The 19,464-nt window shown below is 38.9% G+C and overlaps 1 protein-coding gene across 2 annotated transcripts in view; it reads right to left on the reverse strand.

The window, feature by feature from the left end:
• TNR (tenascin R) overlaps positions 1-19,464 on the reverse strand; it is a 112,619-nt gene that overhangs the window by 37,438 nt on the left and 55,717 nt on the right. For both annotated transcript variants that reach the window (XM_074222094.1, XM_074222095.1), the window contains 5 exons: positions 18,295-18,441; positions 9,844-9,963; positions 9,040-9,183; positions 3,583-3,713; positions 2,886-3,018 (listed from right to left, as the gene is read on the reverse strand). In XM_074222094.1, the coding sequence (XP_074078195.1) occupies positions 2,886-3,018; positions 3,583-3,713; positions 9,040-9,183; positions 9,844-9,963; positions 18,295-18,441 (675 nt within the window). The remainder of the gene's footprint in view (positions 1-2,885; positions 3,019-3,582; positions 3,714-9,039; positions 9,184-9,843; positions 9,964-18,294; positions 18,442-19,464) is intronic.

Here is a 19,464-nt window from a genome sequence, read left to right on the forward strand (position 1 = left end):
TCACAAGAAGTTTACCCTGAATATATACAAAAATTGATTACAAGTTATTTTGATGGAGGGAGGAGGGAGCTGAGAAGAACTAGAATCCATGAGGATCAAGGAAGGCTTCATGTAAAAACTGTTGCTTGAGTTGAAACTTGAAAAACACTATGGACTCTAAGAGGATGAGATGGGAGGGGAGTTCCAGGCATGGGGGGTGGGGAGAACCATGGAGATGGAGTGCAATGGAAGAAGGTCACAGAGTATATGCAGCGAAGTGATCAGGAACCCGACTAGAAAGGGAGATTGGAGTTAGATTATGAAGGATTCTAAATACAAAGAAAAGGGAAAAGAAGAATAAAAAAGGAAAGAGAATATCTGATCCTAGAGATAATAACATGATGAGACTCAGTGTAGGAAAACTACTTTGGTAGCTGTTTGGAGGGCGAATGGGGCAGGCAGATCAATTAGTTGTTACAATTGTCTTAAGCAGCTAGATGGCACAGGGAATAGAGTGCTAGATTTCATTGGGCTCTGGAAGATTTACCTTCCTGAATTTAAATATAGACTCAGGCACTTAGCAGTTTACTGTGGGCAAGTCACACCTCTGCCTCAGTTTACTCATTTGTAAAGTGAGCTGAAGAAGGAAATGGCAAACTACTTTGGTATCTTTGACAAGAAAATCTCAAATGGCATCACAAAGAGTCAAACATGATTAAAAAATGATTGAACAACAACAATTTTCAAGGAAAGAGAAGATAAAGAAAAGAACTAAGAGTGGGAGGCATGTGAATGACTAGAACCATGCTAACGCCATTTTTGACTCTTCCTTCTTACATCACTTTAATCAGTGGTTAAATGCAGCTAACTGATCTTACCTCCATGACAACTCTGGTTTCTCCACCCCTTTTTTCCTTTGCACATCTCTACCTTGATTCAGGAACTTACTGCTTTTCATTTTTGCTTTTTAACAACTAAATGGTTGCTCTGCCTCGAGTATCTCTTCCAATTTACTCTTTATAATCTGGGTCTCTAGTTGGAAATCTCCAAAAGTCTCTTGGAATGAGCACTTCAAAGGATGCTTGTAGTGAAACAAGGCAGGGAAGATCTTGAACCCAGAGCCTAGGCAGGATATCTATTTTCAAGATTTTAAAAGCTATTTGAAAGGATTTGAAGGCTTATCCTTGACTTCAGCACCTTAAGAGGGTCAGGGCACTTAATGCTGATTTGGTGAGGATACTGCTCTGGTGTCCAACCTCTACTTCATGACCTAATTCTTGCTCTAGGTCAAATATGATAAAACAGATGTGTTTGTGCAGGTTTTTAATCAACTTTCTCCAATAAGATGAAGAAGGCAACTTAAGGCCAGAGTCTACCTCAACAAGAAGGATGGTGTTAATACAGGCACATACACATAGGCACATAAGAATCTAAATACTAGAGCTATTTATCTTAGCTGTCCTCTGAAATGCATGTGCACATGCACACACACAAATCCTATGTAACTGGGACAGTACTAAGAACTGGACATTGTCATGATAATCTATGTCCTGGAGATCAGGACAGGACCTTCTTTTAGAAATCAACCAAATTTCCAGAATTCTGCTGTTCTCTGGCCATCTTCAAGCTATGTTTCTGTGGGATGCTTCCTTTTCTTCTCCTTCCCCTATTTTCCATTTCTAACTCTGAATAAAATAAGCAAATCAACACTACCATTTCTGGAAAGAATATGTCAGTCAGTTGTCCTGTGGCCAAGGGTATGCGATTCTCCAAAAAAGAAGTATGTACTACATACTTTTGCATATAATCTGCTTTCTTAACATTTCTTAACATTTTCTCTTTTGTTTTCTTAACAAGAAACCAACAAATAAGCCCATAATATATATCATTTGTTGATTTTCAAAGAGTAAATGCTTACACTGAAAAGTTAACAATCAGCTCTGGAGCTGGTAGACACTGGCATCAACTATGGCCTACCTCACCATCCCCATGGTTTCCTAGACAAAAAAGGTTTGTCTCAGGCTATCTATCCCCAAGCTCTGAGTTGTATTCCCTTGTTTGAAGGTAAAGGATATCTTACTTTTTGTATTTCTATCTCTGGAACTCAACAACATACTCACTATAGTAAATGCTTAATAAATTTGTTTTTATTGTATATGATATGATTTATATGTATACATATTATATATATATGTATATGAAATTTTATTATGTTATTTGCAAGGAACTTAGATGATGAGATGGACAGGAAACCCTGAATTCAAATCCTGTCTCAGTTACTTACTAGTTGTATTACCCTATACAAGTTACTTAACTTCTGTTTGTCTCAGTTTCCTCATCTAAACATGGGAATAATAATTGCACCTAACAGGATTATTGTAAAGATAAAGTGAGATAGTGTGTGGAAGGAACTTTGTAAATTATAAAACTAAGTAAATGTTAGCTCATTATTATTATTCATTCACTAACTCATCCATTAACTGATGGGAAATGTTTCAACTTTGACTGCCCCTTGAGATGGAGAGAAGAGAGGATGAAAAATCCATGAAGGCAAGGATGGCGGACCAAGGTGCAAAGGATGGTATTTGTTAGAAAAGTCCTTTGAAGTTAAATTGGAAAAGGATATCAACTTTGAACTTGGTCTTCTTCCTTGAAGTTAGTGGCCACAGAGGAAGTCTTTTGCAGCTTACAATGTCTTTAAAGTGAGTATGTTTGTAGAAAAGGGCTCTTGAAGAAGGGAATGCAAAAGTGGAAGAGTTAAGTTCCTTGCTAGGAAAAAAAGCAGCTTGGTTTCCTTTAGGGGCCCCACTGAGGGCCAGGGTTCACCTGAGATGATGAGGGACCATGTTACTATTAGGGGAATTATGTGTGAGAGTGAATTGTGAAAGTCCCAATCACTTACTCACCTGTGGTGAAGCTAGCAGAGGTGATCACACTGTGAACAGTATCCTGGGCTGACTGCAAGAGCACTGTGTAGTCAGAATTCTCTGATAGTCCCTCTAGGCGGATCCAAGTGTCTTCTGCATCCACAATCAGCTCCTATGCAGGACAACAACAAAAAAAGGGGAAAAAGAAATCATGGTTCAAAGAGATATGAGGAAGTTGGTGTCATAAAAGATAAGGGAATGTAGTTCTACTCTGTCTTGGGGTGGTGGATTCAGATATGTTACATTTCTACCCAGGTTAAACAGTTTCTGAATCCCTTAGACTCTTTGGGATGGCTCTACCCATTCTCTAGTTTTCTATTTGAGGATCTGAATTATGTAGAACTATCTATATAGAAGATATTTACCTCAAGTTTGACAAATCTCCTCTTTGTTGTGTGCTGTGTAGACATAGACTTTTTGACAATAATAAGAAAACTCAGGAGCCTTCCTGTATGTAAGATAAAGGGGTTTGACTAGAGGATCCCTGAGGCTCTTTAAAGCTCTAAATCCCATAACTTTTTTGTATGTGTCATGTAGCTCACCTTGGGTAGAGCATATTGGTGAAAAATGGTCAGATGCCTAGCCCTTTCCCTCTGGTAGATGTTTTCTCCTTGACCCTTCATTCTCAAGTGATTGGCATATTTGGACTTAACCTTTCCTTTTATCTACAACTCACCTTTCGGCTTCCATCACTGGATTTATAGGTCAAGATGTAGTTCTCAATGTCTGCCATGGGAGGCTGCCAGGAAATCAGGGCACTTTGTCTGGTGACCTCACTGGCAGTCAGGTTTGTGGGGGGATCCAGAACTAGAGAGAGAGAGAGAGAGAGAGAGAGAGAGAGAGAGAGAGAGAGAGAGAGAGAGAGAGAGAGAGACTCCTTAGGAACAACTAGGTCACATGACTTCATCATGTCCATTTGTCTACTTGGCTTATACTTATAGGCTGAATTCTGCTCATTCTCTGACCCTGTTCTTTAATGGGGAGAGAGGGTGTCTATCTAAGACATTAGATAAATGTAATGGTTTACTGGTAAATGCTTAACAAATAACTCTTAAAAAACACACATGATACACTTCTGAGTTTTATGTGCAGTAGTGGCATATTCTCCATCACTTTCTTAAGTCAAAATAATTAACAAAACAAAAATCAAGCTTTAATTTGCAATGTATGGGGATTTTGAAGGTATAAAGTCTCATATTGAAAATACAATCAATTCTCCCAAGCCAGTGTATGTGGGCTTCAGCACATTCATGTCAAGGTCTTTCATTTTAAGGAAAGTCCCTAGGCCAGTCATATCTTCAGTCCTTTTCTGGCTCTTCTTCCTGTTTTCTGGACTTTCACATAGTACTATGCAGGTATTTCTACCCCCCCATACCTTCTACCATCATCTCTCTTTTGTGTTCTGTTCCTCCATTAGAATATTTAAATCAGCTACAAAGAACTTATGAATGAAAATACTATAACCCCTAGTCAAAGAACTTCTATAATGAATTCTAGATTGTATAGTTTTACATGCCTGTGTGAGTGCATGTGTGTGTGTGTATGTGTTTATATGTGTATGTATTTGTGTTTGTGTATGTGTGAAACAAATGTTAGCATTCTCTAGCTTGGGGTTGGGATGGAGGAAGGGAGACAGCTTGGAACTTAAATGTAACCCCCCTCCAAAAAAATGAAAAAGAATGTAAGCTCCTTGAGGCCAGGTATTGTGTTTCTTGCATTTGTATTTTCAGTGCTTAGCACAAAGTAAGCTCTTAATAAATGCTTGTTGACATTGATTTTGTTGTTTCCTGTCCTTCATCATCATTACAAAATCTCTTTGTACCTTGGTCTTTGTGTCTCGCCCACCCTCTCCATGATCATTATAATAATACTTTGCATTACTAAAGAGCTGTATAGTTTATGTCATTTTTTCACTTGGATTCTTCTGTTTGATGCAGGGAAAGACAGTTGCCCTGTTAGTTTTTGGGTACCCAAGTTCTTGGTTTTACTTGGATCCTCTTCTCACTTTTCCTGGGTTTTGATTTGTCCACTTCAATCAACCAATCAATCTGCATTTCTAGGCACAAGGCTAGGGATTGTGGCTACAATGACTTACAAAATTTAAGCAGTTTTGTTTTCAGGAAGCTTAAATTCTAATGGAGATGTTAAGTATATATGTAAAATACACCCCCAAAATACTATGTAGTTTAGGGAGGAAAAATACTAATCATGGGCAGATGAATTGGAAAATATGGTTCTTGAAAGAAACAAGGGGTTTTAAAAGCTGGTGATAAAGAGGGAATCTTTTCTAGGTCTTGGGGACAGACAGAACAAAAATTGGAGATGGAATGCCCAAGAAGCAGCTAAAAAGCAAAGTCTGGTTGGATCAAAGAGTTCACAAGATCATAGATTTAGAGGTGGATGGTACCGTAGAGACCATCTTTATTCTTTACATTGGAGAAAACTGAGACCAAGGAAGTTAAATGACTTTCCCAGGGCTATACAGCTAGTAAGCATCTGACACTAATCTAGTACTCAGGTCTTCCTGGCTAGAATTCTCATTCTATTTACTTCTCTAGTCATGTATGCTGAGGCTGGAAAGGTAGCTTAGAGGAAGATAATGAAAAATTTTTATCATTGTTTGTCCTTTGTTCTAGAAGAAGACCATGAAATCAGGGAGGAGATGTCATGACATGCCCATGAATTGGATTTGTGTGAGGGGGTGCTGTGCAAAGTCACCAGTCTCATTTTCTCTTCTAAAGTCATCTGAGTCCAATGGCCAGATATGAAACAAAATGACGGGAGATGGTCCTGGATGTGATGTGAAAACTTTTAAATACCAAATAGAAGAGACTTTATTTGATCTTGGACAGAATGAAAAGCCTAGAGGCAAGAGGAAATCATTGGACTTTACTGAGTAAGGTAGTTTTAAGTTTGGGCTTATGATTAAGGAAAATTTACTTTGGTAGATGTGGGGAGGATGGATTGGAGTGGGGAGAATAAAGGCAGGGAGACCAACTGTGGAATTTTTGCAGTGCTGTAGAACCCAGTAACGAAAGGGGCCAACCTGTATTGGTTATTGAGAACAGTTAGTGGGGCCCCAGATAAAAGATTCTTTCTCGGGGTGGGGGCAGAGCATGGTTCTAGTTATTTTCTGATAAAGACCACAGGATGCTCCAATGGGTCAAGTTGGTGAGGAAACCAAATTGGTGGGCATGGATTCTGAAGAGGAGGTGGCACTATAGAGAACCATTGGGTTAGTGCTGCCAAGGCCCACGTAAGGACTCCTGAGACCTGCTTGGCCTTCTTTGCTGGTGCAGACCTTCTGATCCCTGACCTGATGCCTACCCAAGATTTTGTGGTACGCTCACACTGTCCACCCTACTTACTTCCAGGCCTCTGACAGCCATCAAATTCTTCTGGCTTCCCAGCCTGATCCTTTCTATCACATCTAGATGTAGAAGCCCTGTCATGGCAGGAAACAGCCTAAGATAGATTTTCTTCTGGTTTGCTGAGAACCGAAGCTCACTTTCACTGCCCCCATGACTCACACAGGTATGTAAGTGGCAATTTGCAGTCACTTTGTTGTAACCCAGTAGATTATTGGACTAGTTTCTATCCTTCAGTGCCTCATCATCCCCCTCTGTTAGAGAAAGTCCCCTAGCATCTGACCCTAGTGCCTCTAGTCTCTGAGACTTGTACTAAATCAAAAGCCAAGGAACACATCAGAGGCTTGAAACTGGAACACTGTCTTTACCAAGTGACACTCAGTCAATGCTTTGGCTCTTTTAGGGGGCTTGAAGCCACTTCTTATTGTCACTTCTCTATATTTATGACATGGATTGTATGGGATGTGCTATTTGTGTGATAGAGCCTCATTGCTAGATTCTATTCAACTCAGCTAATATTTATTTGGTACCCACTGTGTGAGAGGAACTTTGTTAAGCTTTGGGAAGACAAAAATGAAAACTGTTAGCTCAGTTAGAGCCAGATTTGTGTCTTAATTACCGTCAGATCTCTCTTAATTGCTAGCACAATCCTGCATAAAAACAAGTCATAGGGTAACCAGATCCAAGGAACTTACATCATAGATGTCTAAGAAACAGTCAGTGGATGGATGAATGAACAAAACCAATTATGCCCAGCCCTCAAATCTTTACAAAATTCTTTTTTTTTTTTAAAAAAATCTTAGAACCAAGATGTCCAAGACCTCTGAATGTTTACCTCAATATTTGCATTCTAAATAAAGGCTCTTCCTTTGTCCCCACATCAATTCATTTCAAAGAAGTAGGACAATCCCTATTCTCAGGAAGCACACATTCTAACAGGAGAAAAAAACATTTGAACAGGACTATGGACAAGAGTTCAGCTGCATGAATGTCATCTCTGCCATCACACATCTAAAGCAGGGACAGGAAACTTCCAGTCTGCAGACCATATTGACCTGGTGTAATCAAGGCAACCTCAGGTGGGACTCGAAATTCAATAAATCTAGTGCTTTGTAGGGGTGAATTAATTAAATGTTTGACCAAATATAGCCTGTGAATGATATTATAAATATCCTTGGTAGGAAAAATGAATTCCTGCCCTGCTTTGTACAGTGCTTTCAGATGTGAGTTTTGTACATTATCCCATTCTAATCTTCACAAAACCCTGTGAGGTGAGTGCTATCATTATTATTCTCATTTTGCAGATAATGAAACTGAGGTTGAGACTTGCCCAGGGATAACTGATTAAATGCAGTCTGACAGTTACTACTCCAGGTATGGCAGCCACAGCTATCTACAATTGAGAGAGTGAGGCTGATCACTGTGCAGCTCTGCCTCACTTAAAATCCAATTGGGGTGGGGGTGATGATCAACCCTGATGGACTTGCTCATCCCTTCAGTGCAACAACCAGGAACAATTTTGAGCTATCTGCAATGGAGAATACCATCTGTATCCAGGGAAAGAATTATGAACTTTGAACAAAGACCAAAGACTATTACTGTCAAATTAGAAAAAAAAGTGTTATATTATTATGTAATTTTACTATCTCATACTTTATTTTTCTCCTTAAGGATATGATTTCTCTGTCATCACATTCAACTGAGATCAATATATAACATGGAACCAATGTAAACACTAACAGAATGCCTTCTGTGAGGGGTGGGGGGGGGGAGGGAAGCAAGAATGGGGGAAAATTGTAAAATACAAAATAAATAAAATCTTTCTTTTTAAAAAATCCAATTGGGGGCAAGTCAACACACTATGATGTCACTGGTCCTTTTTTTTTTGCAAGGCATTGGGGTTAAGTGACTTGCCCAAGGTCACACAGCTAGATAATTATTAAGTGTCTGAGGCTAGATTTGACCTCAGGTTGTCTCGACTCCAGGACCAGTGCTCTATCTACCATGCCACCTAGCTGGCTCAGGTCCTCTTTTTAAAAACGAAGGTTGTACAACAACAATCCATAACACAACAAAGTAAAGTAAATTTTTTCTACCTAAGTCCTTGTCACTATCAAATGGTCTAATATAAGAAAATGAAAAGATTTTATTACTGAAAATGAAGGTAAAGAGGCATTTCTTTACCTTCTGCTTTGCTACTGTTCCCTATAAACCATGAGTTTATTCTATCTAACTTGAAGCTAAAAAATGTCCCAGAATGTAAGTCCCTTGAAAGCAGGAAATGCCTTGCTCTTTCTATTTTTATTCCTAGTATTCAGCACAAAGCTTTGTATATATAGTAGTAAGCATTTAATAATCTTTTTTTTTCATTCATTTATTCAACCTCACACCTTGTAAATGTTGGATTTGAACTCAGTCTTTCCTGACTTCCCATTCATGGCTGTATCCATGATTCCACCCACCTGCCTTTGATTTTTTTTCCCCTTCATAATACTACCCTAAGATGCATGGTCTGAAAGCTTTTAGTCTAACATATCGGAACATATCATCTTTTTTTTTATGTTTTTGCAAGGCAAATGGGGTTAGGTGGCTTGCCCAAGGCCACACAGCTAGGTAATTTATTGTCTGGGACCAGATTTGAACCCAGGTACTCCTGACTCCAGGGCCAGTGCTTTATCCACTGTGCCACCTAGCCGCCTGGAACATATCATCTTTAACACAGAAAAACACCCTTTGGAACATTAGGTCAGTGATTGGGTACTTACGGGTGGTAAAGTTAGTGTTGATGGTGCTGCTGGTGAGAGGACCATTGGTGGCATACATGGTGATTGTGTAGTGAGTATTGGGAAGCAGGTCCACAAGGTGGTAGTCTTCATTGATTCCATCCACTAGGATTGTTTCCCCAGCAACTGAAATTTGATGCATATGGATATGAACTGAGTAAGGAATCCCTAGGAAAGGTCCCTCTTGAAACCAAAGCAATGTTGCTAGAAGGGGCATTAAAGATCCTCTAGTCTAAACCCTTCACTATAGATAAGGAAAATGTGCACCATGGTGGTTCAAAGACTTGCCGCAGGTCACACACACACACAGGTAGTAAGTGACAAAGGGAAGATTTGAATGCAGGTCCTTTGACTTTGGGTTCAGTGTTATCTGTGGTCTTTCCCAGACCTTGCTCCTGAGATCACTTTCAATTTACACTGAATATATCTTTTATATACATTGTTATTTGCATGCTGTCACCCCATCAGAATATGAGCTCTTTAAGAGTAGGGACCATTTTTTTTTGTCTTTCTTTATAAACATAGTCTCTGGTTCTGGCTTAGTAACTGCTTGGTGACAGACTGATCAGTCACTGCCTTTATGCCTTTGGATGCCTTTTAATATGTTTTTCCATGTTTGGGGGGAGTAGAGAAAGGTTTCTTCCTCCTCTTGTTCTCAGATTTATCATCACCACCTTCTGGCTTCATCTCTGAGCAGTAGAGTTATCCTACATCCTTCCCCATTCCCCTAACTCAATTCCAGTGCCTACACATCCTGCCCACTCACCCAAGTTTGGAGGAACCTACCTGTAAAGTGTGTTAGTACAAGGACATAGTTCTCCACTTCCCCGACAGGTGCTTTCCACTGTAGCAGGGCTTCTGTTGGGGTGATGTTGGTGGCAATCAGATCTACAGGATTGTCCATGGCTATAAGGGAAGAGGGAGTGTCAGATGAGGGGGTAAGGGGCAAGGTGGAGAGGGGAGGGTGAAGAACATTGGACCTTTACCTGGCAGGATTCTATTATCCCCAGATCACAGATTTGGGGTTGGAAGGGATAGTAGAGATCACCTAGTTCAACCCCTTTGTTTTACAGATGAAGAGACATACAGAGACACTTCAAGTATCTTGCTGAGGCTACACATTTAAGAAAATGGCAATACTATAATTTGAATCATTGTCCTAATTCCATAGTCCTAGGTTCAATCATAAATCAGGGAAAGCTTTTCTTTCTCATCCTCTGACCTCTCTAGTACCCAGAGTCAAAGGATGTTAGACTTGGAAGAGACTATAAAAACAATATGGACCACTGTCTATCCCATTTTACAAATAGGACTGTTTGGAGAGATAATGACTCACTCCAAGTCATATAGCTCATTTGAGTTAGAATACCCAAGTTTCTTGACCCTGAATCCGATGCTCTTTCAACTGAAACCTCCTGGTTCTCTCCTTCTGTCACACCCTCTCCTCTTAGATCCTTTATTTATTACTTTTCTGGTTTATTACTTGAACCAATCAGCCAGCATTTATTAAGCCAGCTGTTCAATATATGAACACATAGAGTGGTTTTAAATACTGAAGGGGGAATACCAAAGGAATGCAAGGCAACTCACCTTCCTAGCGTTTATAATTCTTGTAAAGATAAAAGAGGTACTTGTGAAATGGTTAGACTAAGTTTTATCTTGTTAGGAAGAAGAGCAATCAGATCAACTCACTCATATTAAAGGTGTTAGTGATTCAATTTACTGGTCCTGGTCTATTTGCATTTTAATGGGTTTAAAAAAGTAATGTCTGGTGAAAGTCATGCTTCCAATCCAAAGGAATGAACCTTTCAGGGCAGAAGTGCCCACAGCCTGAATGGTACCTGGGGCCAGAAATTATTGCAGGTCAAGAAGACTTTCCCAGCACCATTCTGATTTCACTGCAAAGGTCATTACCTGTTTTGTGTGCTCAAAAGGTCCTCCCTGCTGCTGGATATTTGTTCCCTAGACATGGAAGAGAACTTGGGAGAAGTCAATATTTCTCTTATTGGGTTGATGAAGTTTGCTCACCTCAAGGTATACTTCTAATTCTCAACTAATCCTTAGAGGGGGAAGCCCTGTTCTCAACAGAGGTTAAGTAAGAAGTGCCTTGTATCACCTTGCCTTTATATATCATTCTATTGTAGTTCTGCCTTCTTTTTTGAAAAGGATTATTGACATCACGGGGAAACACTGACTTGAGTGAAAATTGGATTTAAGTAGGGCAGAGTTGCACAAAGTCATCAGCCTCACTCTTCCTTCCAGAGTCATCAAAATCTAGTGGCAAGAGTAAAGGCAGGAGAGCTGGGAGGACCTGGGATGCAGAGTTGACTGACCAAACTCTAAGTACTCCACAGTACCACTTCAGCCGTCTTTATGACCATTGTAATAAGTTGTTCTCATCCACTCACCTGAATATAACATGCTATGCACGCATGCCTCCAGGCATCCTCCATCTCTGCTTTTTTCAACTTCTTTACTTCTTTCAAAGCTCAGCTCAAGTGTCATTTCTTTCATGAAATCTTTCTTTACCCATCATTCTCCTCTCTCTTCTCCCTTCCTCTCACCCCCTAAAGCTAGAAATCATCTCTTCTTCATATCTCAAACTCTTCTCTTTGGAGCTCTCCTGTACATTTCTCAGAATACCAGAATTTGAAGAGAGCTCTAAGGTCATCCCCAGTCTAACCTATATCAGCATTTTTGACAAATGACAATCCAATCTCTGCTAGAAGACCTGTGATGATGGGGAAATCACTTCTTCAAATAAGATTCTCTCTCTCTCTCTCTCTCTCTCTCTCTCTCTCTCATTTCTGTTTCTCCCCTCTATAATTCTTTCTATGTTTTTATAGTCTGTATACATACAGGAAAACACTTTGCAAATTAATAACACAATAATATCATAGATTATAAAACTGAAAGGGACCTAAACTACCATCAGATTTTTCCAGATGAGGATAACGAGGCTTAGATCATGATTTGCCTAAGGTCACACAGGTAGCAAGTGTCTGAACTGGGAATGGCACATGAATCCTCTAACTCCTAATGCAAGCCTTTCCTTCTTACCCACACTATCTCTCTAGCAGCTGTTACCATTATTATTAGCTACTGAAAAAGCTCTCTCTGATTTTGGACAGATCCAATTGTCAAGAAGTTTTTCGTTATGCTTCCTTATTTATATTCTAACTATTATAGTCATTTGTGCTTTTGTCTACTTTCTCCTACCGGATTGTCAATTCCTTAAAAGCAGAGACCTGTTCCTATTCCATTTTTGCAACTCCAGTTTCTAGTGCACTGCACTGTAGGTACTTTATAACTAACTGTCTGTTGAATTAAATTAATTTCAAACAACCCATACTTTTTTTGGCACCAACATCTATGATTGATCTTTCTCTATTCTCTACTTGAGAGTCTCATACCCTAGATACAACTAGAATTTCAGATTGCCCAAGAACTCAGGAAATTTTAAGAGATTTGTATACATGAACGTTGTATCACTGGTTACTTTAAATGACACCCAGGTGAGATTAAGAGTGGTAATTACAGTCAAGCTAGATAGAGTTAGAAATAGTATGGGATAACACCAGAGTTGTAAAACATTCCAAGCTATATCCACCAAGGATTCTGTGCAGAATATACAGTGCAGATTAAAATGTAAGTGGGAAATATTCAACAAAATAAGTCTAAAAATACAATCAAATATAGGTTATATCCATTTGTGGTATAATAAGTTAATATATAACCTCTCAGGCATCTTTATGTAAGGTTTAGTGGCACCCCCACCCAGTTTATATTTGCATTTGACCAGATTGGTGTGATGGATAGAGAACAGGCCTTGTATCCTGGAATACCTGAGTTCAGGTACCTGACTCTGACACATTAACTGGGTATTATCCTAAGAAATTTTGCATTGGTAGAGATAATTTTCTCATTAAACAAAAACTGAGTACCCCTAACTAAGATTTTAGAGATATGTGTCTCACTATATGCATACTAATCTATGTAAATACTCAAGTTACCTTCTGGAGACAAAAAGTGATAAATATCCTGGAGAGGGACCCATTGTCAACAAATTTAAAAACCATAGACCTTATGCACCAAAAAAGAAAATTATGAGCTTCCAGATTAGGAATACCTGAACCATAGTGAAGGGAGTCAGTGTTAATGGCCATTTCTGATTGGTTATCATTGAGCATCTGCTTTAGGGGCACCTGTTCTTCATAATTAATAGCCACAATAATGGTGGTAGTGTCAGTGATGATGATGAGGATAGTTCCATTTAGATATGCCTTGATGGTTTAAACAGATGGGAATGCCCATCTGAGGGATGCAGTGATGCCAACAGAATTATAAAAGACCAAGAGCAGGTATTCTTAACATGGGTTCCATGAATTAAAGATCTATGGATAGATTTCAGGATGTTTCATGAACAGGAATGGGAAAATTTACAGTTCAATTTCATTCAATCTATTATTATTATTATTATTATTATTCTTGATTATTAATGATTTTCACTAACCTCTAAATTTTGAATTTCCTTCAATTATTAAAAAATATTTTGGCAAGAGGTCCATAGATCTCACCAGACTGCCAAAGATGTCCCTGACCCCTCAAAAGTTAAGAATCTCTAGTCTCAAAGAAATTCTACAGTGTTAGGTAGAGTCTACTGAGGATTCATGGGAGGCTACAGGCCAGAACCATGGAAGATGAGAGTGAGGAGGAATTGTGGTATGAATCATTGGCCAATTTACTTTCTTTGATGAGAGCCAATGAACATTGGAAGTATTTAAACTTTAAAAAGTATACAAATAGACAATAAGCTTTTGACTGACCAGAGATTCCCCCCCGCCCCTTTGCTTTTGGTGCTAGGAATTTTCAAAATTTTTCCTGTTGGCAGAGGGCCTAGATTTCTAAGATTCTCAGGCAGGTTGAAGCAGCTTTACATGGCTCATTGGGTACCGATTCTTAGACTCAATCATCTCCACAGTCTCTGTCAGCTCTAAATCTGTGCTCTCTTTGCCTTTTGGTTTAAAGACACAACAAGGAACTGTTATTGCTAGTCCTTCCTGCTTGAAGAGGACGATGATATAAAGGAGGTGATGCCATGACCTGTAATTGAGTCAGATTTAAGTGACCCAGGGCTGGGCAAAGTCACCAGCCTCTTTCTCCTCTGGAGTCATTTGGGTTCAGTGGCAAGATTTCAATCAGAATGACTAAAGATGGCCTGGAATGAAGTGGAAGACCTTGGCTTTTTTTAAGCTCAGTCTTTTTTAGCAGGTCTTGGTGTCTAATTTAGCAGGTCTTGTATTATTGTAGTTCTGCCTCAATTTTTGAAAAGGATTAATGACATTATGGGGAGACATATTGACTTGAGTGAAAGTTCGATTTAAGTAGGGCAGAGTTACACAAAGTCATCGGCCTCACTCTCCCTTCCAGAGTCATCAAAATCTAGTGGCAAATGAGTTGGATATGAGAAGTGGAATTACCTGAAAGTACAGATAGGTTTCTAACAGGAAGGGGGTCCAGTCTAAGGGGAGGGTTAGAAATTCCTTTGGGGAGAAGACTTCAGTATTCCTATAAAAATCTTTTCATTGACTTCCAGATGTTTTTCCTAGACTGTTGACAATGTGAGAAGTAGCAATGAGAAGTTTAGGCAGCTGATCATTTTCATTCATCTTGAAGAGCACTGTCTCTGGCTTGGTGGTGGTGATGGTCGGTGGGTGTAAGGAAATTCCCTAATATTGAAGTTAACTATTGATGGAGGGCCATGCCTTTCCCATTCCCTGTGACTACAGTGAAGGTGGGAAGAAAGATAATCTAGACTGGACTGATTGCCTTAGGCTGTTCCTACAGTTCTTCAGAACAGATTTCTGCACATAGGGCCATAGAGCTGGAGACCAGCTAGCCCAGCTTTCTCAATTACAGATGATGGGGCAAAAGCTGAAGGAGGTTCAGTCACTTGTCCAGAGTCACAGAGGTAAAGTATCAATGGCAGAATTTAAACTCAAGTCCTCTAATGGTCTAGTTCCTCTATACCATCTGCTTAATATTAAGTGTGTCTTGGATTGCTTATAGCAAGACTCCACACTAAACATAATATGGGATGCACAGTATGTAAGAATATGAGATAATCAATAATGTAAGGTACATGATATATAAATATATATAGCACATCATATTATAAAATGCTATGAAAGGTACTTACAGAGAGCTATACTGTATAAATATTACAAAGTATTTTATGAACATCTAATTTGATCCTCAACCTGTGAGGTCAGTAGTGTCAGAATTATGCTAATTTGGTTAAAGTAGGAAATAGAGATTTAGTGTGACTAACCTGTCCAAGTTAACTTGGGTACAAATAGGAAGTTAGGAAACTGGACCCTGGACCCTGGAAGATCTAAATTTAAATACTCCTTCAGATTCTTACTAGTTGTATGACTCTGGGCAAGTTACTTAATTATTATGAGCATCAGCTTCTCTATCTGTAAACTAAGGGTAATAATAATAATAATAGTTATATCTTAGGGTTGTTACAAGGACCAGAAGAGGTAACATATAAAGTGCTTTGCAAATGTTTCATGTTTAAATGTAATCTATCTAACTAATTAATAATTTATTAAATGTAATGTTATTTATTAATTTTTATATTAAAATGAAAATTAAATGTTTAAAGTGCTGTACAATGTTAGCATTAATGTGAAGGGAACTCAGCTAGTGATGTAGTTAGTAGATAGAGTAGTTGGATCAGGCATGAGAAAGGCATGTGTCCAGAACCTCCCTTGGACTAGCTGTGTGACTAGTAAGTGTCTTCCTATCTGTGAGTCTCAGTTTCCCTGTATGTAAAATGCAGATAATAATAGGATTTACCTCAAATGAGGAAAATATATAAAAGTGTTTTATAAATCTTAACATATATAAATGCAAGATATAATTATTAGCAGTAGTAGGAATAGTAGTCATATGATTAGGACTCAAGCTCAGAATTTCTATCTCTAATGTTATTTCCATTGGATAATATTGTCCTAATCAGGGCTAGGATGATTGAGTTCTCTGTGAATTAGGAAGTGCTTGCTGGGGTAATGGGAGGGGTAGTGAAGTAGACTAAGGCTGAAGAGGAAATTGTAGACTTACTCATTAAGCAGTAATTTTAAAAAAATACTCATTGCTTTCTCCTTCCATGAAAAATAACCATAACCATAATAATAATAATAATAATATCAACGACAATATTTATGGAATTCTTTAAGGGTTGCAAAGCATTTTGCATACATTGATCCCCACAAGACCCAGTCAGACAAATAATTAGGGCAAACAATAAATCTTCTGAAGTAGTTCATGTATTCAAATTAGTACTATTTGAAGTTATAATTATATTCATTGGTTCTAGCACAAAAGAAACATGCGGCATTAAATTGACTCAAATGAGGTTATTTGCACTAACGGAGACTTAGCCGCATATTTATTCTGCAAATAAGAGAGTTGAAATGGACCTCAAAGGTTATTTGATCCAACCTCCTTCTATTATTGAATAGGATACTGAGACCCATAAAATGACTAGACCACAACTGATAGACACCAGAGACAGGATTTGAACCAAGATCTCTCCCAGCTCTGAGTCTCATGCTCTTTCCACCATACCATACGTGGACAAGAACAAACACAAGTACCCTTTGAGGGATGTAGGTCACAGTTTATTGGGGGCTTTCCCAACACAGATGGTTAATACTGGAGTGAGTTGCCATTGGAGACTGGAATTTCCTTCTCTGTAGTACTGTAAAAATAGGACGGATTCTCACCTGTCTGGGGATGATTCAGTGTTTATACAGCAACTTCCTTCCCTCAGTGAAGCTTAGAAAGGTTCCATATGCTTCACGCTTTGTGAGAGAGCACTTTCCACATCAGAAGCTAAGGCTGGGTGTATATGCCCCCTGAAATTTTTGACACTTTTAACTCTGAGTAATGGGAAAATCAGTGAAGGTGCTGGAGAAGAGATAATGAAATAGATCTCTTGCCTTGGGGCAGAGATGGGGGGTTGGTTTACTGCGACAGAATATTATAGACAACATCAAACAGACTTTCTGTATAGGCTGCTTTGCTGAATTGCTTTCCTTTGTCACAAAGGAGGAGACAACCTAGGGAAAAGATTTCAACATGAAGGCAAAAGATAGAGGATCATAGACTTACAAGGGATCTTAGAAGACACCATATCCAGGCCTCTCATTTTATAAAGGAGAAAATGAGACCTAGAGAGGTGAAGTGAATTTGTCAGGGCCACACAGTAATTGATTGAGACCAGATTGAAATCCAGATGTTCTTGACTCCAGGTCCAATCCTATTTATATCATCAAAAAAACTTATTTAAAAATTAATTCCAGGACCCCCTAGGTAGTGAGTAACTGGTACTGCAACTTTACAGAGACAGTACTGCAATTTTACAGAGAACTCAGTTTTTAAGAAATTATGAATCTCCTAGTGACCTCTGAAGGGAGGTAAGTTGAGTGTTTAACTGGATCTTTAAAAAAGCTTGACAGTCTTTTTTTTTTGGCAGGGTTAAGAGACTTGCTCAAGGTCACACAATTAGATAGCATCACATGTCTGAGGTCGGATTTGAACTCAGGTCCTCCTGACTCCAGGGACAGGGCTCTGTCCACTTTGTCCCCTAGCTGCTCCTTTATGACACATTTTTAAGTTCAATCAGCATTATTAACATCTTCTCCATCATTTTCTTAAGTCAAAATAATTAACAAAATAATAAAACAAGATATGATTTGCAGCATCTGCTTATTTCTGAGGTATAAATGCTCACACTGAAAATTTAATAAACTACAAGCTGGTTCCAGCCCTCTCCTGCCTCCTCAAAAATAGAGTCATTCATAGCTGATCCAGGATTCTATTTTGGGAAAAAGAACTTCACTACTTGCTTCTCCTACTTTCTATTACTGAGGATTCTCAAACCCACATTTCTAGAATACTTTATAGTTTCTAAACTGCTTTACTATGTGTGAACTTCTTTAATCTTTACAAAAGCTATGCATGGTATATACTATTTGCCCATTTTACAGTTGAGGAAACTGAGATTGTAGACAAGTTGAATCACTCTTCCCAAGTTTCATGGTGAAGCTAGCACTAGAGCCCAGTTCTCCTTTATCCTGGCCAAACATTCTTTTCATTCCATTCTATTGCTGCATGTGGAACATCATTGGGAGGGAAAATCCATTCCTGGGCTGAGAGACATCTTACCCGTATGCACAAGAGTGCAGATGCGTTCGCTCTCCTCCCGACCTCGGACACTGTTCAGGCTGATTTCATATTCTGTAGCCGGATACAGGTTGGTGACTGTGAATTCGTTGACTGTGTTGGGTACCACTGAGCTATCTAGTCTCCCCACTGTGAAGAAAAACTCACTGTTAAATTTTAGCCATGCCTTCCATGTTTCAGGAAGCTTAACGTACAGCATGAATGGAAATCCAAACGATTGCTTGTATGCAAGGAAGTTAAGAATCAAGGATTTAGTGAGCTTCGAGGTTCCTTCAACTCAATTTGGGAAAAAATGAGGACGCAGGGTTTGTCTATAAGATGGCAACTTTCAAGGCATCTTCTCATTTCCCTCTATGTACCAGGTCAGCTTCTAAAGGTATGGCTGCAAAGATTATCCTGGCATTTTGTGGGAGGGGATCTTTTGCCAAACTCTCCTTTTCCCCCATCATGGGTATGATTATTCACTGTATCTCTTCATAAATCAGATTTTGGCAAGAGCTGATTATAATGAATGTGCAGATCCTGATGCCAGCTTCCTTTGATTTACAACTTGTCCAATGTGGCAGAGGCTAGATGGGAACCATGCCAATTATTCTAGTATAAAGGCACCTCTGATATTCCTTAAGACATCCCTTGGAGTTCTAGTTCTAGACGCCTCCATTTTTGCTAAAGCAAATTAACTTTTACTGAATTATAGAATCTTATATCTATATGAGGAACCATAAACCCAAAGAACTAGGGAACTTTTGAAATGGATTTTTGAAGTCTTTTATCACCTCTAAACTGCCCACCATGGAATTATAAATGATAAATTATAAAGATGAGGCAGATGAAATCACCTAGTCCAGCCTCCTATCTAAAGTTTTAATTCTGGTTCATACTATTTACTCTTAGCAGGACAAACCACTCCTCAGTGTCACACAATAGGGATTAGAACTGCTGGTTAACAACTAATTTCCCCCCCAGATTTTTAATGAACTACATTGCATTTTGTTCTATAAGTGGAGTGGGAAGTAGGCAAGATCTTAATAGGATCCCACTGTTTTTTCTACTTGAATTGCATTGAATTAAATCATCAAACTATTTAATATAATGGAACATCAGAAAATTACTATGGAAAAGGGAAAAAAACCAGGCAGGGCTGGGTCTTTT

This window comes from Macrotis lagotis, chromosome 2 (genome assembly GCF_037893015.1).
Source record: "Macrotis lagotis isolate mMagLag1 chromosome 2, bilby.v1.9.chrom.fasta, whole genome shotgun sequence".
NCBI classification, from domain to species: Eukaryota; Metazoa; Chordata; class Mammalia; order Peramelemorphia; family Peramelidae; genus Macrotis; species Macrotis lagotis.